Source organism: Mustela lutreola, chromosome 14, assembly GCF_030435805.1.
Source record: "Mustela lutreola isolate mMusLut2 chromosome 14, mMusLut2.pri, whole genome shotgun sequence".
NCBI lineage: Eukaryota > Metazoa > Chordata > Mammalia > Carnivora > Mustelidae > Mustela > Mustela lutreola.
The window spans coordinates 74,634,225-74,652,165 of NC_081303.1; the positions used below are offsets into that span (position 1 = coordinate 74,634,225).

Consider the following 17,941-nt stretch of genomic DNA (forward strand, 5'->3'; position numbering starts at 1 on the left):
CCTGGCCCCGCTGGCCCTTTGCTCGTTCCCGATCCTTCCCTCCGACCCGTTCGCTGACCGCTGGACGGGCCCTCCAGCTCCCCGCGGAGGCCTTCACGTTTTCCCAGGACGGAGGCACGTGTCAGGGGACCCCCACCAGTAAAGAGCACTTGCTTCGTCGGAGCAGCCAAGTTCAGGCCATGTGGGCATCCCTTGGGCACAAGAGCGAGCTAGTTTCCACCACTCCCTTGGCATCCCTCCCTGCCAAGCTGTGGGATAATGCGCACTGCCTGGCACTGCCCCTGCCAGGGGTTCCTGCCTTCTGCGACTGCAACGGACAGAAAACAGTAGCATTCGGTAGTGGCCCCCCGCAGCGAGATGGCCGCAGGGAGGAGGCACCTGGGAGAGAGGACCGTTAGGGAGAGGCAGGAGGCAGGGAGGCCTCCAGACTCTTCCCCAGTGCCCTGGATCTCGGAGCTGGGGATGCCTCCAGGCTGATTGGCAGCTCTTTGTTTCAGCCCCCCCCACCCGCCTGCTGGCCCCCCCCTTCAACTCCCCCTTCCAGTCCCTCCGCCCCCCGCTCCTGCTCTCCCCGCCTAGCCTTTTCCCCTCCCAGCCGCCTGCCTGCCAGGGTAGTGAGCCCGCTGAGCGGCATGGAGGCGCAGAAACTCCGGGGGCCCCTGGCTCTCCTCCTCATTTGCACTTTCGCATCTGCCAGTCGGGACCTGCAGGGTAAGCCTGTCTCCGTCCTCTCCCACCCCTCTCGGCCTCCCCTTGTTTGTCCTCAGCCTAGTCGCCGGAAACATGTGGGCAAGGGGAGAGTCCTGGAGTGGAACAGGAGGCAAGAGTCCGCGAAACTGTGGCCCTCAGGGAAGCAGTGAACACCAGAGGGTCGTGGATGAGTAGGAACTGGCCAGAGTCAGCCTGAGGCCAGGGCAGAGAGCTCAGGAGCTGCACGCTAGGGCTGCCCGGGCTGGGTTGGCGTCTGAGCTTCCGCAGGGACCCCAGGGTCCAGGGGACCAGGGCAAAGGTGGGCTTCTCCATCTGCGGGGCTGCCGGCTGCCCCAAGACAGGGTGGGGGTGGGGACCGAGAGGTCTGGGCTCTCCCGGAGGTCTGGCTGTGGGATGGGCCTGCGGGTGTGGGAGAGGTAGCTGGAGCAGATGACAGAGGCACAGATTCATTACTGGCTGGAAGGGAAACCACAGATTGGCCAGGACACAGGAGGCAGAGGAGCCGGGTCCCACATTCCCGTAGGAGCGAGGCAGACAGCAGGAGGGTCCGAGCCCTCCGTGGGCAGCTCTCCTCGTCCAGCGTGTGTGCACGGAGCCCCGGGGGCGGGGAGGAGGGCGTTTGGGGGTGGGATGAGCCAAACCCAGCCGCCTGAAGAGAAGCTGCGTTTCCATTTCTGCGCTGTGGGCACCAGGTGCTGCTTCTGCGTGGGATCAGCACAGTGGCTCCCTTGCGCCACCTGCTGGGGGCCTCTCGAGTGGGCCGGGCGCTGGTTCTGTTTCCAAGGGAGCCTCAGGCCCTTCGGGCTCCCAGAGGGTGGCCCTCAGCAGTGTTGAGGGAAAGGAGGCACAGCGCCTGTCTTCTGATAGCGACCAGGGTTGAATTTCAGGAAGGTGACTAACACTGCCCCCTGGGGGCAGGGGTGGGGGAAATGATGAAGGATCCCCCCCCCACGGCCCCGCCCCAGGGCTCAGGGGAAAGGGCAGGCTGAGCGTTTGACCCTGCTCTCTGACCTTGATAATCCTCGCCTGGCCAGTGATTGACCTGCTGACTGTGGGCGAGTCTCGGCAGATGACCGCTGTGGCGGAGAAGATCCGGGCAGCCCTGCTCACTGCTGCTGACATCTACCTCTTGTCCACCTTCCGCCTGCCCCCCAAGCAGGGTGGTGTCCTCTTTGGGCTCTACTCTCGCCAGGACAACACACGATGGCTGGAGGCCTCCGTTGTGGGCAAAATTAACAAAGGTGACTGGTGGGCATCTCCTTTCCTGCATTGATGACCCCCTGAGCACTCTCCCTCGTCCCCACTCCCATAGCTCTCTTAATTCTCCCCCGGCCTCTCTGGGGGCTCATGGGCCCATCCAGCTGTGCACAGGCACTAGGGGCACCCAGGATGGGGTGCTTAGGACACGCACCGGGAGGCCAGGTACCCAAACCATAGAGCAAGGCCTAATACTTGCAGGGAGAGGGTGTTGTACTTGGGGCTGTCTGAGGGAGGGGGAGAGAGGTCTCCGTGTCCCAGCTCGGGTGTACGGCAGTCCCTCAGTTGCCCGGCACAGTCCAGTGGGTACAGAACCAGCTGGCACCCTAGCAAGGGACAGAGTAATGGAAAACTAAGGACGTCCTAGTCAACGAAGCAGTTTGAATAGTATTTGTGGTGTGCCTGTCCCATACAAGGTGGGGAGAGATGCATCGCAGACAAGGGGCTGACAGGAGTGCTATCCAGAAGGGTTGACCTGAACCCTAGTTGGGAGACGGGATGAGGGACAGGACCCATACTGACCTCCCCTCCTGGGCAGTGCTGGTGCGGTACCAGCGGGAGGACGGCAGAGTCCACGCCGTGAACCTGCAACAGGCAGGCCTGGCCGACGGGCGCACGCACACGGCTCTCCTGCGGCTCCGCGGTCCCGCACGACCAAGCCCTGCCCTGCAGCTCTACGTGGACTGCAAACTGGGAGACCAGCACTCCGGGCTCCCTGCGTTGGCCCCCATTCCTCCCGCCGAGGTTGACGGGCTGGAGATTCGGACCGGACAGAAGGCGTATTTGAGGATGCAGGTGAGCGGGGAAGACAGGCCCCCTGAGCTGCGCGCGGCCTTCGCAGCAGTAGGAGGAGGACCCGGCGGGTTTTCCCACCCCACTCTGCTCCTGTCCGCCCTCCCCCCACCAGGGCTTCGTGGAATCTATGAAAATGATTCTGGGCGGGTCCATGGCCCGGGTGGGGGCCCTGAGTGAGTGTCCATTCCAGGGGGACGAGTCCATCCACAGTGCAGGTAACACAGAGCTGGCGTTCGAGACCCCAGAGTCACTTCCTATGGCCTTTGTTGACCCTCATCCCTTGGCTTCCCCCTTAACACTCATTCCTTCTGCTCACTGATTCCTGGGGCTTCAGACGCTGTTCCCCCCCATCTCCTTCGCCCGTGGTTGCAGGCCATCCCAGGAGGCCTGGGTTAGAAAAGTCTCCCTGCTCAGGGGCCCCCGCCTCCCCGGGTACCTGGGAAAGTAGAGCAACTGGAGAAGAAAGGAACTGCCAAGCGCTCTGTGTGGGGGCCAGACAGTTCACTGCTTGGTCTTGGCGACCCAGAGAAGGGTCTTTGGGTCTTTCTTAGCTGTCACCCGCGGCTGTCACCTACCAGCGGCCTCTCCGAGCATGGTCCGTATGCCTGGTGTCTCTGGCGGGGATGCTCAGAGGTCCTGACCGACAGAAGACGCCCTCTTCTCCCAGGAGCTGGGTGGGGGAGGGGGGCGAGACATGGAGCGGACAGACTTGGATCCCTTCTGCCGCTCCCAGGCCTGGGAACCAGGGGGATCTGGCTTCTGACTGTGAGGCAACCCTCTTTCAGGGCCCGTCACCCAGTGGGGAGAGCTGTTGCCGCCTGCCTGTCGCCTCTGCCCTCCCACCATCCAACTGCCTGTCCCTCTTCCAAGACTCCTCTAGGCCTTTGTTCCTGCCTCTCTTTTCCTTCCTCCTCCTCACCGGCCTGGTCCTCTTCACATCTCTGCCCTCTGTGTTTTCTCCTCTCCAGTGACCAGCGCACTGCACTCCATCCTCGGTGAGCAGGCCCCCAGGAGGTGGGTGGGGAGGAGCCCCGGGGCAGCTGCTGCGGGGCTTGGGCAGGAGCTGGCAGGAAACAAAGGCCCCTTTAGCCAGGAGAGGGGTGGGGTTTGGTTAAAGGGGGGGGTGGGGAGCATGGGCAGGAGCTGGCTTATTACCCCAAGAAGGGACGAGACCTGTGGCCCAGTTCTGAGCCTCTCTGCACCTGGGGCTCTGACAGGAGAGCAGACCAAGGCGCTGGTCACCCAGCTCACCCTCTTCAACCAGATCCTGGTGGAGCTGCGCGATGATATCCGAGACCAGGTCCGAGCTTGCCAGTGGGGGGTGGCACGGGGCTTGGTGGGGGGTGCAAGGAGCCGACCGCCCCCATCTGTCTATCCACCAGGTGAAGGAGATGTCTCTGATCCGAAACGCCATCATGGAGTGTCAGGTGTGCGGTGAGTGGGCGCGTGGGGAGGGCTCCGGATGGCACCCCGTGCTCCCCACCCCACGGCTTTGGCCTCCCCTTCTGGGGATGGGCACGGCCCCCTGTGGCTGGCTCTGACCGTGCCCACCCCTCAGGCTTCCACGAGCAGCGTTCCCACTGCAGCCCCAACCCCTGCTTCCGAGGCGTGGACTGCATGGAAGTGTACGAGTACCCCGGCTACCGCTGCGGGCCCTGCCCCCCGGGCCTGCAGGGCAACGGCACTCACTGTGCGGACATCGATGAGGTGGGGGAGGGCCGCCTGGAAAGGCGCAGAGTTGAGAGAGGCCCAAGGACGTGGGGCGGATGCTTGGAGACCGGGAAAGAAATGAGGAGGGGGGGGGCACAAAGCCGGTGCAAAGAGCAGGGGGCCGCATGGGGAGGGCCACTTGGGGGGCAGGGGGCCCCGGGGTAGGGGGTCAGAGCGCAGTGAGGCTAGGCGGTGGGAGCATGGACAGGGTCCTGAGCTCCCCCTTGTCTCTCCCACAGTGTGCTCACGCGGACCCCTGCTTCCCTGGGGCCAGCTGCGTCAACACGGTGCCTGGCTTCCACTGTGAAGCCTGTCCTCGCGGCTATAAGGGCACTCGGGTGTCCGGCGTGGGCATCGACTACGCCCGCGCCAGCAAACAGGTTAGCTCGGCCCGAGCGTGAAGACGAGGTCTGGGGCTTGCGGGGACCAGGGGCTTCTGGGCTAGGTACGGAGTCCTTGTGAGAAATGGGACAGGGCTACTGGCTGGTGCGCCGGCTTTGCGGGAGGGGCCCGGCCGTGGGTCCGGTTTCACCGAGTCGGCCCGTCAGGTCTGCAGCGACGTGGACGAATGCAACGACGGGAACAACGGCGGCTGCGACCCGAACTCCGTCTGCACCAACACCGCGGTGAGCCGCGCGCCGGGAGCGCATGCGCCGCCGCAGGGCTCCTGCCGCACCGCCTTCGTCCCCAGGCCAGGCCACCCTGATGTGGCTCACGCTGGCTTCAAACCCGGGTTCCGCTTCTTACGGTGGCTGGTAGCAGGTCTCCTGGGGTTCAGGGTCACCACCTGGAAGCTGGGGCTATGAGACACCGGCGAGGCTGCCAGGAGAGGCCAGGGGCCACGACTGCCCTAGTGGGCATCAGGCCAGGAGCACCCATCACACACCCCTTGGGCGGGACAGCCCTGGGTCCCGGGTGCCCAGCCAGCTGACCCTCCTCCCCGACGTGCCGCTTCCCGGTTCTCAGGGGTCTTTCAAGTGTGGTCCCTGTCGCCTGGGCTTCCTGGGGAACCAGAGCCAGGGCTGCCTCCCAGCCCGCACCTGCCACAGCCCAGCCCATAGCCCCTGCCACGTCCACGCGCACTGTCTCTTTGAGCGCAACGGAGCAGTGTCCTGCGCGGTGAGCTGGGCCTGGGGCTTGGGAGGGAGAGGGAGGGTTTGGAGAACGGGGCCGGGCCGTGAGCCTGCATGGGGCCTGGGATGGGGGCCTGTGTGGGAAGGGGCCCGGGAGCCACCTGGGGAGGACGAGGCCTGGAGCGGGAAAGGCCGGGTTTGAGGAGACAGGCCTGGCCCTCATTCCTACCCTCCCCGTGGCCCAGTGTAACGTGGGCTGGGCTGGGAACGGGAACGTGTGTGGGACCGACACGGACATCGACGGCTACCCGGACCAGGCCCTGCCATGCATGGACAACAACAAGCACTGCAAGCAGGTGCGCGGCCAGTGGCCAGGGGTGGGGCCGGCGGGCAGCTGTGAGCAGGCTGGGGCAGGGGGGGGAGCACGCAGGCAGGGGTGGGTGCCCAGGCTGGGGCCGGCGGGCAGGGGTGGGCATCCAGGCGGGGGCAGGGTTGAGCCGCCCAGGCTGGGTCAGGCCACAACCCCATCGGGGTTCCTCCCCCACCTTTAGGACAATTGCCTTTTGACACCCAACTCTGGGCAGGAAGACGCTGACAACGACGGTGTGGGGGACCAGTGTGATGAGGACGCTGATGGAGACGGGATCAAGAACGTGGAGGTGGCTCCTGGCGGCCCTGTCCCTTGTGGCTCCTCTGTCCTCTCTATGCCTTGTCCCATAACCCTGTCCCCTCTTGGGTCTCTGGTGGCGCTGCAGGAAGGGCCCCAGGGCTCCCATTTGGGCGTAGACCCTGTGCCAGGATGAGATGGATTCTGTGGGGGGTGGGGGTGCAGGGTGACTGCAGACGCGGGCACGGGGATGGGGTGTGGGTAGGTGCCCAGGGGCGTAAGGCGGCCTGACTCTTCCTCTCACCCCAGGACAACTGCCGACTGTTCCCCAACAAGGACCAGCAAAACTCTGACACAGACTCCTTTGGGGATGCCTGTGACAACTGCCCCAACGTCCCCAACAATGACCAGAAGGACACGGACGGCAACGGGGAAGGGGACGCGTGTGACAATGATGTGGATGGAGACGGTGCCACTGGGGCTGGGGGACTGGGAGGCCCGAGCAGTGGGAAGGAGGCGTGGCTGGGCGGTCTAAGCACCACAGGGGTGGCCTGGGTGGGCAAAGTGCCCTGGGAATGGGTGGGGGGCAGAGCGAGGCAGGAGAGGGCTAGGGGGTGTCCTCTGCGTGGGACGCCAGCTCCAGGAGAGAGCATGACCTGTTGTAGCGACAGGCTTGTGTCCCCTGCATGCCTCGTAGGCATCCCCAACGGACTGGACAATTGCCCTAAGGTCCCGAACCCACTGCAGACCGACAGGGATCAGGACGGGGCGGGAGACGCCTGTGACAGCTGCCCTGAAATGAGCAACCCTACCCAGGTACTGGGGCAGGGGAGGGCGGGCCCCGGGGTGAGGCCAAGGCCCTTCCCGTGGGAAGTGGTCCGGCCCCGGTCTGCGGCCCCGGTCTGTGGGGCTGTCAGGAGGTGGAGAACAGGCGTCGCTCTCTCTCTCAGACAGATGCCGACAGCGACCTGGTGGGGGACGTCTGTGACACCAACCAGGACAGGTAGGGCCAAGACAGACGGGCCTCCCCGGGTTCCTTCACTTTCTCGTGGCACGGGGTTTCCTGGGCAGTTTAGCCTGGACTCCCCACTCCTGCTGGGCAGGAAGCCCCCCGCCCCAAGTCTAGCCTCTACTCCTGCTGCCGGACGTTCGCCTCACCTGGCTGGCTGGGGCGCACTTCCCTGACTTCTGAGCAGAAGATGGGGGGGAACAGACGTGGTACTTTTAGAGCCTTTATTCGGTGCCTGTCCTGGACAGCGATGGGGATGGACATCAGGACACCAAGGACAACTGCCCAGAGCTGCCAAACAGCTCCCAGCTGGACTCCGACAACGACGGACTCGGAGACGAGTGTGATGGGGATGACGACAATGACGAAGTCCCAGACTACGCGCCTCCGGGTCCTGACAACTGCCGCCTTGTCCCCAACCCCAATCAGAAGGACTCAGACGGTGAGGCCGGGGTCCCGCAGAGGCCTGCACTGGTGGGGCCCCTGCCCAGGACGGGGTGGCAGGGGCCACGGGGGCTAAGCCAGGAAGGCGAGGCCCGATGGGCGCTGTGGTGGTGTCCAGAGCCCACCGCCAGGCCTTCCTGAGCCCCTGGCCTCGCTCTGCCCAGGCAATGGCGTTGGCGATGTGTGTGAGGATGACTTCGACAATGACGCAGTGGCCGACCCCCTGGACGTGTGCCCCGAGAGTGCAGAGGTGACCTTAACGGATTTCCGGGCCTATCAGACCGTCGTCCTGGACCCTGAGGGAGACGCTCAGATCGACCCAAACTGGGTTGTGCTCAACCAGGTGCTGCAGCCACGGGCTGGGCAGGTGCTGCCAGGCTGCCGGGTGGGGCCCTGGTGGGGCGGGGTCTCTGGAACAAGGTTTTCTTCTTTCTTGCACTCCACCAGGGCATGGAAATCGTTCAGACCATGAACAGTGACCCTGGCTTGGCGGTTGGTATGTACGGGGCACCCGGTTCCAACACTTCCACCTGGAGGAACCCTACAGGGGCAGGGGGCAGGGGCCAAGCTGAGCACACGCCTCACAGGCGTTGCTTCCCACCCCGAGTGCACCGTGGGCCATTAGTGGCTTTGCAACCCCTGACCCAGATCCCACCCCCTCCCAGGATACACGGCCTTCAACGGTGTGGACTTTGAAGGCACCTTTCACGTGAACACGGTGACTGATGATGACTACGCAGGCTTCCTCTTCAGCTATCAGGACAGCGGCCGCTTCTACGTGGTCATGTGGAAGCAGACGGAGCAGACCTACTGGCAGGCCACACCCTTCCGGGCTGTCGCTCAGCCAGGGCTGCAGCTCAAGGTCGGCAGCCGCCCGGAGCCCCCAGCCCAGGGCCCTCACCCCAAGCCTCCCCAAGCTCCCCCCACTGCCCGAGTGGGAACTCTCTTTCTCAGACATCTGGCCTGGAGATTGGCTTCCAGGGGACTCCAGAACGTGCTCCCGACCCCCTGGACTTCCTTTTCCAGCTGTGCTTACTGGCCTGCTGATTGGGTCCCACGGTTGACCCCCTGTCTTTGCCAATACTTTCCAGGCGGTGACGTCTGTGTCAGGCCCAGGTGAGCACCTCCGCAATGCCCTGTGGCACACTGGCCACACCCCCGATCAGGTCCGGCTGCTGTGGACTGACCCCCGAAACGTGGGCTGGCGGGACAAGACTTCCTACCGCTGGCAGCTGCTGCACCGGCCCCAAGTGGGCTACATCCGGTGAGGGGAGGGGCTGAGCCCTGCGGAGGGGGCACCCCAGGCCCGGCCTGGCTTCGCCTTTAGCTGGGACTCCCCACAGGCTGTCCCTGCACTCTGCTCTTCGGTGCCCTGGGCCCTGGACTGGGACTGGGGCCACTTTCCTCTCTGCCCTCCACCAGGGATGTCCCACCTCAGCCCTGTTCGGGGCTCGTGCTCCCCAGGACCCACAGGCGATGTGGGGCCGTTTTCTCTTCTGTAGGGTGAGGGCATGTGTGGGAGCCTGTAAAGCACAGGACAGTCCCTGGAGAGGCCCGTCCCCTCCGACCCCGTCTGTGCTACATCCCAGAAGCCGCCCCATCATCATGTCTGACCTGGAAGGGGTTGTTATTTGCAGAAGAGTAAACCGAGGCCCAGACTGCACACCTCTGAGCAGCAGGGCTAGGACTTCTCAGGCGGGCGCTGTGGTCACCCCTGCGCGCTTCCTAGTCAGCAGGGAGGGGAAATGGCAAGAGCCCAGAGCCCCGGGTCCAGGGACTTGGGCTGGTTTCCCTTTAAGGTGCCTGGGGCTGCAGGGTGCCAGGGCAGGGGATGAGGGAGGGGGGACTAGAGCCTGGGAAGCGGGTGACTTCACCCCCCAGCCCATTGTGCTCATTGTCATGGCAACCCAATCCTTGCCTGGAATGCGGCTGGTGCTTTGAGATGCAAAGGGGGCTGACAAAGAGGCAGGGGCCCCGGGCCTGAGAAAGCACCCCTCCCCTTCCCTTCCTCCCGCTCCCTCCTTCCGCTCTCTCTGGCCCAGTGAGCTCCAGGGGGGTTGGGGATGAGCAGGGGCCTGGGCTTGATGGCCCAGTGCCCACTGGCCGCCTAGCACCCACGGACGCCCCTGTCCTGGGCAGGGTGAAGCTCTATGAGGGTCCTCAGCTGGTGGCGGACTCCGGGGTGATCATCGACACAGCCATGCGGGGAGGCCGTCTGGGCGTATTCTGCTTCTCTCAAGAAAATATCATTTGGTCCAATCTCCAGTATCGATGCAATGGTGAGGCTCCAGACCCCTTTGGCCTGACCTTCCATACGCCCCGGTGGGAGGGTCCTGTCTTCTGACCCCAGTCATTTCTCCACCACAGACACGGTGCCCGAGGACTTTGAGCCGTTCCGGAGGCAGCTGCTCCAGGGAAGGGTGTGAAGAGGCGGCCCGGTGGGATTCCGAATCCTGATTTTAGACCCTCTGGCCTTGGGGTCCATCCTGGAGACCCTGGGGTCTAATTTACAGCCACTCAAGCAAACACAGACCCTCCTCCGGCACCCACAGGAGTTCCCCCCCAGAAGGGTGGTGACCCCATGGTTCAGGAGTTGGGAAGTTTTCAAGGGTATTCTTCTCAGGCACTAACCCCAGGAAAGAGAACAGCACGTTGCCATAAAGGTCCAGTGGTTTTCTAAGCTACTGCTTGTTGCTTCTTTGAGGGGTTTTCCACGGTAGTGTGGGGAACAGGAAGGAACAAGGCGGGCGGGAAAGGGGGCTGGTCGGATGAAAGCTGGAGCTCTACAGAAGTTTGGCTGCGCGCGGGCGGGTGGAGGAGGAAGGCGCTGGCCTGGGCCAGGTGAAGGATGAGAGGCTGGCCCGGGAAATGGCTAAGTCCTCCCAGACCCACTTACTCACGGCGGCAGCGGCGGCACTCCAGTCCATCTTAGGTCGTCCGGATCGACAGCCAGGAGGGCTGGAGCTGGCCGGCTCGGGGCGAGAGGGAGGCCGGGGGGCCGGGGGGGCCGGAGGCCGGGACGAGTGCAATATTGGCGGGGGAAAGAACAACACTGCACCGCGTCCCGTCCCTCCGGCCCGCCCGGGGCCCGGGATCCCGCTCCGCACCGCCCGGGGCCCGGGATCCCGCCCCGCACCGCCAGCGGCGTGCCGGGCCAGCCCCAGAACCGGGACCGCGCGGGGGAGCTGGGTCCCGCCGGAGGCCAGAGACTTGGCGCCTGGGCGAGGGGGGAGGGGACGGCGGGGAGGGTGGTGGCCGAGGGGAGGCCGCGGTGGCCGGGAAAGCCGCTTTCCGACTCCCAGCCGCTGCGCGCGCTTGCGCTTTAAATACTCGGAGCGCGCGGCGCGGAGCCGTCGCCATGGTGACGCGTGTCCCAGCAACGCGACTGAATGGCTGTTGCCTGGCAACGCCGGGGCAGACGTTTTGGGGCCGCCCACTTCGATGCTCGGCCTTTCTCCAGCGGGCGGGTGGGGGGCTTCGGCGCCCCTCGGACCCGCGCGCCCCGCTCGAAGCCGCGCCCCCCTCGCCTCCGCCCGGCCGCCCTCCAGCCCCGCGGCCCCGAGGCGTCCTGAAGCCCCTTGTCCTGTCTGCCCTCGCCGCGACCGAGAACCGTTCCCAAGGCGGACGCAACTGGGGGGGACGGGCCTCCGGAGGGGCCGGACCCCCAAGCCCCACGTGCGCTGTGCCCCAAACGTTTCTGCCCATCGTACTTCTCCCCCCAGCACGCCCCCTCACATACAGCCCCCTGGTCGCCACCATGTGCCTACCCGACCCCAGCTGCCCTCTGCTCCCCAGGACAGCTTGGGGCCCCCAAATCCCATTCCGTCGCCCCACCTAGTCGCTGCTGCCCAAGTGCGTCATTGCCCCGGCCCACAGCCCCTCCCACATTCCGCCGTCCTCTCCCACATACCTCCGCGCCCCCGGCACGTACCTCCCGCCCTCGGCCGCCCGCGCCTCGGGGACCCCCCAGCGCGGCCAGGCGCTCCGCGGACCCAGCGGCGCTTCTCTGCGCTCTGCGTCCGAGCCCCAGAGCTGCGCCCGGGGACTCCCCGCCCCGCAAGCCCCCCCCGGCCCCGCCCCTCGGGCCGCACTGGGGCGCGCGGCTTCCCCCCGCCACCCGGGCGCTCCCAGTGTTCGCGCACGCCCGCCGGCTCCCGGGGACCGCCAGGGGGCGGGAGAGCCCGGCCCGGGGCCGGGCGGAGGAGCAGGAAAGACCCCGGGGTCCCGCGGCGCGTGAAGTGGAACTTTCTTCCCCCGCCCCCTCCTCGGGACAAGCCCGGGCGGGGACGCGGGCTACTGGAAAGTCCGGCAGGGGAGGGGACCGCGGGTTTCGGTGCTCTGGGTGCGGAACGGGACAGGGAGCGGCTGGGGCCGCGCGAGGAGCGGCGATTCCGGGAAGTGGCGGGGGGAGGGCGTCCGAAAGGGGCACCCGGTCCACCCTTTCTCGAGGCTTCCCGCTCCTCCCCACTCCGCACGGCGGGGCTTCAAGGGGCGCAGTGAGAATGGGGAGCGGGGCGAGGGACGTGAGGGGGCGCCTCCTTGGGCTGCTGCCCGGGACCCTGACCTGGCCCCTTCCTCTGTCCCTTTTCTCACCTTGGTTGTCGCCCTGAGGCTACAACTAGAGCCCGGGAGACCCAGGGCCTTCTGGAGCCAGGGAGTGGTTGGGAAAGGAGGAGACCGTTTGGAGAGCAAACAGATGGCCAGAGGGTTGAGTGATTGGCGCCCAGGTACCCCACCTGAGGGGTCACGAATGGGTGGGGAGGAGGAGGAAGAAGTTGGAGGCAGAGAAAGGGGGAGGGGGCGGGGTTTTGTCACCTGTCACCTGCTTTGGCTGAGCCTGGGGCGGGCCAGGGACCGGTATAAAGCAGCGGGCGCTTGCGACTGCCCCACCTCCGCCACAGCGCCTCGCCGGGACTCCTCCGCCCCCTCCCCACCCTGCCGGCCTCCACCATGACACCGGGCTTCCAGGTCCCTCTCTTCCTCCTGCTCCTGGCAGCCCTGCAGCTTCCAGGTGAGGGGCACAAGGTGGGGAGGGGTCTACCTTGCTCATGGGCTCTTCCCAGCCTCCCTGTGGGTTTCCTTTGCTAGCGCACGGTACCCCAAGGGGCAGATTGCAGCCAGGGGTGACCTGTCTGTGCCAGAAGAAAGGAGAGAGGCTGAGGACTTTCGGGGAGGCAGCCACTCAGGAAAGCTGGTGTCCCAGGCAGCACAGTGACCTGCAGCAAAGCCTTCGGGGACGGGGCGGGGGGCGGGAGAGGTTAGGTTTCAGGAGCGGAGAGATGGACAGCTAGGAGCAGAGAGCTGCCAGGAAGGAGGAGGGCGGCCTACCCAGGGTTTGGCCCACTGTCCAGATCTTCCTGCTCATTACTGCTCAAGAAGCCAGATGGTGGATTTTCTCCTCGTTTGTCACCTACCCAACCCTGTGACCTCGACTTTTACAGCTGACACTGCACAGTCTACTGATAACTCATTCTCGACCACCAGCTCAGCCTCGAGCTTGACCACCACCCCCGGACACCACAGCAGCCGGTCGCCGTCCACCACACCTAGACATCACAGCGGCCAGTCCCGTACCACAAACACCGGACACCACAGCGGCACGTCCCAGACCACCACCACCGGACACCACAGCGGCCAGTCCCCGACCACCAAGACCGGACACCAGAGCGGCCCGTCCCCGACCACCACGACCGGACACCACAGCGGCCCGTCCCCGACCCCAACGACCGGACACCAGAGCGGCCCGTCCCCGACCCCCACGACCGGACACCACAGCGGCCCGTCCCCGACCACCACGACCGGACACCACAGCGGCCCGTCCCCGACCACCACGACCGGACACCACAGCGGCCGGTCCCCGACCACCACGACCGGACACCACAGCGGCCCGTCCCCGACCACCACGACCGGACACCACAGCGGCCCGTCCCCGACCACCACCCCCGGACACCACAGCGGCCCGTCTCCGACCCCCACGACCGGACACCAGAGCGGCCCGTCCCCGACCACCACGACCGGACACCAGAGCGGCCCGTCCCGGACCACCACGACCGGACACCACAGCGGCCCGTCCCCGACCACCACCACCGGACACCACAGCGGCCCGTCCCCGACCACCACCACCGGACACCACAGCGGCCCGTCCCCGACCACCACCACCGGACACCACAGCGGCCGGTCCCCGACCACCACCACCGGACACCACAGCGGCCCGTCCCCGACCACCACGACCGGACACCACAGCGGCCCGTCCCCGACCACCACGACCGGACACCACAGCGGCCCGTCCCCGACCACCACCACCGGACACCACAGCGGCCGGTCCCCGACCACCACCACCGGACACCACAGCGGCCCGTCCCCGACCACCACGACCGGACACCACAGCGGCCCGTCCCCGACCACCACGACCGGACACCACAGCGGCCCGTCCCCGACCACCACCACCGGACACCACAGCGGCCGGTCCCCGACCACCACCACCGGACACCACAGCGGCCCGTCCCCGACCACCACGACCGGACACCACAGCGGCCCGTCCCCGACCACCACCCCCGGACACCACAGCGGCCCGTCCCCGACCCCCACGACCGGACACCAGAGCGGCCCGTCCCCGACCCCCACGACCGGACACCAGAGCGGCCCGTCCCGGACCACCACGACCGGACACCACAGCGGCCCGTCCCCGACGACCACCACCGGACACCACAGCGGCCCGTCCCCGACCACCACCACCGGACACCACAGCGGCCCGTCCCCGACCACCACCACCGGACACCACAGCGGCCGGTCCCCGACCACCACCACCGGACACCACAGCGGCCCGTCCCCGACCCCCACGACCGGACACCAGAGCGGCCCGTCCCGGACCACCACGACCGGACACCACAGCGGCCCGTCCCCGACCACCACCACCGGACACCACAGCGGCCCGTCCCCGACCACCACGACCGGACACCACAGCGGCCCGTCCCCGACCACCACGACCGGACACCACAGCGGCCCGTCCCCGACCACCACCCCCGGACACCACAGCGGCCGGTCCCCGACCACCACCCCCGGACACCACAGCGGCCCGTCCCCGACCACCACCCCCGGACACCACAGCGGCCCGTCCCCGACCACCACGACCGGACACCACAGCGGCCCGTCCCCGACCACCACGACCGGACACCACAGCGGCCGGTCCCCGACCACCACCCCCGGACACCACAGCGGCCCGTCCCCGACCACCACCCCCGGACACCACAGCGGCCCGTCCCCGACCACCACCACCGGACACCACAGCGGCCGGGCCCCGACCACCACGACCGGACACCACAGCGGCCCGTCCCCGACCACCACCCCCGGACACCACAGCGGCCCGTCCCCGACCACCACCCCCGGACACCACAGCGGCCCGTCCCCGACCACCACCCCCGGACACCACAGCGGCCCGTCCCCGACCACCACGACCGGACACCATGGGGTCCCGACCTCGACCCGCAGCTCAGCCTCGAGCTCGACCGCCGCTTCCGGACAGCACGGTGGCACATCCCCGAGCCACGTCCCGCCCGCCAGCACCGCTCACCGTGGCCCGGAACCTCCCACGCCCTCCTATCACAGCACTTCTCCCCAGTCTCTGAGCATCTCTGTCTTTTCGCTGTCCTTCTCCATCGAGAACCGTCATTTTAACTCTTCTCTGGAAGATCCGGGCTCTAGCTACTACCAGGAGCTGCAGAGGAACATTTCTGAGTTGGTGAGTGGGTGCCCTTTTTTCCCGGGCTCCGTGCTCCTCCCGGCAGCAGCCTCCAGGCTGCCTGACCTGTTTGCCTCAAGCCTAATTCCTTCTCTTCTCACCACAGTTTTGGCAGATTTATAAGAAGGAAGGTTTTCTGGGCCTCTTTAATATCAAATTCAGGTACCGTTCTGGGTGTGGAGCGTGTGGAGGGAGGCCGTGGGGAGGACTAGTGCCATGGGGGGGCGTCTGGCTGGAAGCTGGGACCTTCGGCTGAGTCACCCGTTTCCCACCAGAGCAGGATCGGTGGTGGTCGAATCGAGCCTGGCCTTCCGAAAGGGTGCCACGGATGCCCACAGCGTGCAGACACAGTTGGAAGAGAACAAAAAAAAATTTGCCGCATATCACCTGTCCATCTCGAATGTCAGGGGTGAGGCCACTGTCCCCAGCTGCCGCCCAGCATCCACGCCTGCAGGGGCCTTCGCTCCAGCACCTGGGTTCCTGCTCTCCCCCGGGGAGCTGGGAGGGGCCCCCTCCTTCGGGAGAGTATTCTGACCACTGTGTTTCCGTTTAGCACAAGATGTGTCGCCCCTTTCCTCTGGCCAGTCTGGGTCTGGGGTACCTGGCTGGGGCATTGCTCTGCTGGTGCTGGTCTGTGTCCTGGTGGCACTCGCCATCATCTGTGTCATTGCTCTGGTAAGTGTTGGGTCTCCAGGCCTGTGCAGAGGCCCCTTGCTGGAGAGAACCCCACGGCTCTCCCTGTTACCTCTTGTTTTCTCAGACGGTGTGTCAGTGCTGCCGAAAGAACTGTGGGCAGCTGGACATCTTCCCAGCCCGCGACGCCTATCACCCTATGAGCGAGTACCCCACCTACCACACCCACGGGCGCTACGTGCCTCCGGGCAGCAGACGCAGCCCCTATGAGGAGGTGAGAAGGGGCCCCACCCCGTGGGGAGCCGGAGGCTGGGACTGGGCCGGGCAAAGCCCCAAGAGTGGAGAAGTGGTAGAAGAGGGGAGAGGCTGGGGAGGGCCGGACGAGGGTGGGGTTAGAGGGGCTGGGGTGGGGGCGGCCTGCAGGAGGGACCTTGGGAGCAAGGGGATCTCAAGAGAGTGTCCCCACCACCAGCATTTCCAGAGCCGCACTGCGGGAGGTGGGGCAGGTGGGGCGCTGGGTCCAGGGAGGCCAGGCAGGACTCACGAGGGGACGAGCACCTGGGCCCCCACTGAGCTTGCCGGAGTGGGGGGTCGATTTAGAAAGGCTGGCAGGGAGTGGGGGGTTGTCTCACGGGGAGGAAGCCTCGCCCTGCCAGCTGAGCTTGGTGCCAGGGGCTTCTTGGGAGTCTCAAGGAAGCGAGGACCTTCCTCTTTTCCTCGCGGCCTTTCCCTCCAGGACCTAGTAAATAATTACTTGGGCCCCGGGGGCTGGAGCGCCACGCCGCTGGGCTTGACCCTGTTTTCCTGCTGCCCAGGGACTTCCTGCCGCCCGCTCCGTGGAGACGGGCACAGTCCTGCTGGGGCTGGAGGAGCAGAGCGGGGAAGGAGAAAGGGGTGGGGGGCGGGGGACAAGGAGGCTGATGAGAGCCAAGAGGAGGAGGAAAGGGGGGGGAGCAGCGGCCCTGGGCCCTGTTTACAGTCACCTGGCTGCCCAGGTAGAGGTGTGGTGCCGGCAGGTGCTCTCTGAATTAACCCTTTGAGAGTTAGACTCCCCGACTTCTGACCCCAGGCTGCGGGTCTGATCGGGGTCTGGTCCCCCACCCAGGTCTCTGCAGGCAACGGGGGCTTCGCGTCCGTGAACCCGAGCACGTCAGCCACTTCCGCCAACCTGTAGGCGCGCATTGCCGCCGAGCGTCCAGATTGCAGTGCCACGTGCCCTCCCCCAGGCTCCTCACTGCCAGAGTCCTCTCGACTCGGGTCTGTGCCTCGCTGCTGAGCTGGGAGCTCAGGCAGGCTGCTCACAGGCCCCACCGGGTCCCCCTAACCCACGTACGTCAGCCCCGCTGAAGCCCATCCAAGCCCCTTGGGGACAGGCCCGGGGCAGGGGCTCCCAGGAGGACTGGCCCAGAAAGCCCCAAGTTGGAAATGTGAACGGGACTGGGGCTGAATAAAAAGGGAACCTCTTCTGTGCTGACGGCCACCTTCAGCTCTGTCACTGTGACCCCTAGACTGGGCAGGGAGAGCAAATATGTGTATATGGGGCTTCAAAGGGGTCTTTGCAGGAGACGGAAGAAAAGGCAAGAGTAGGGTTTGTTTGGAAAGCAGGAGACATGGAGAGGAGATGACATTGGGGCACAGGTCACTTCTTCCCGTCCCTGGTGGCACAAGAGGAAGGAGGAAGTGAAACTGAGTTGGTTTGGAGGCCTGTGCGACCCGTGACCTGAGGCCAGCGTGACCCAGCTCCACCTGCCCCCGAGGTAGGGCTCCCGTGCTCACCGGGGCTGGGGGCGGCCACGCCCTCACCTCCCCTTGGCCCAGTGCCCCCAGCGGCTCTATTCTTAGCTGCCAGGGTGTGAAGTGAGTGTGGGCAGTGATAACAGCCCGAGTCAACACCGCCGTGATAAGCACAGTGTCAAGATCTGGTCGCTGGCACCCGGCCCGGCCCCCTCCCTGGCTGGTGGGGT

At 66.1% G+C, this 17,941-nt stretch overlaps 2 protein-coding genes across 5 annotated transcripts; both read left to right on the forward strand.

Moving 5' to 3' along the window:
- The first annotated feature begins 39 nt into the window (after positions 1 to 39).
- THBS3 (thrombospondin 3) lies at positions 40 to 10,290 on the forward strand. 4 transcript variants are annotated; one of them, XM_059146421.1, is made up of 23 exons: positions 40 to 711; positions 1,746 to 1,952; positions 2,507 to 2,763; positions 2,876 to 2,978; positions 3,732 to 3,758; positions 3,981 to 4,063; positions 4,146 to 4,197; positions 4,322 to 4,470; positions 4,713 to 4,853; positions 5,022 to 5,099; positions 5,440 to 5,592; positions 5,792 to 5,902; positions 6,098 to 6,205; positions 6,463 to 6,622; positions 6,851 to 6,969; positions 7,104 to 7,156; positions 7,411 to 7,604; positions 7,771 to 7,949; positions 8,054 to 8,102; positions 8,272 to 8,468; positions 8,698 to 8,870; positions 9,746 to 9,885; positions 9,974 to 10,290. In XM_059146421.1, the coding sequence occupies exons 1-23, from the start codon at positions 633 to 635 to the stop codon at positions 10,030 to 10,032; spliced, it is 2,871 nt and encodes a 956-aa protein (XP_059002404.1). In that variant the 5' UTR covers positions 40 to 632; the 3' UTR covers positions 10,033 to 10,290. The 4 variants fall into 4 exon arrangements, 3 of the variants coding, with proteins under 3 accessions (XP_059002404.1, XP_059002403.1, XP_059002405.1); XM_059146420.1 differs by having other exon boundaries at positions 6,463 to 6,969; XM_059146422.1 differs by lacking the exon at positions 3,981 to 4,063 and having other exon boundaries at positions 4,146 to 4,190.
- A 1,489-nt stretch (positions 10,291 to 11,779) lies between these two features.
- Positions 11,780 to 17,451, forward strand: MUC1 (mucin 1, cell surface associated). The gene is made up of 7 exons (XM_059145414.1): positions 11,780 to 12,617; positions 13,048 to 15,344; positions 15,451 to 15,506; positions 15,620 to 15,753; positions 15,898 to 16,019; positions 16,105 to 16,251; positions 17,083 to 17,451. The coding sequence occupies exons 1-7, from the start codon at positions 12,557 to 12,559 to the stop codon at positions 17,149 to 17,151; spliced, it is 2,886 nt and encodes a 961-aa protein (XP_059001397.1). The 5' UTR covers positions 11,780 to 12,556; the 3' UTR covers positions 17,152 to 17,451.
- The last annotated feature ends 490 nt before the right edge of the window (positions 17,452 to 17,941 follow it).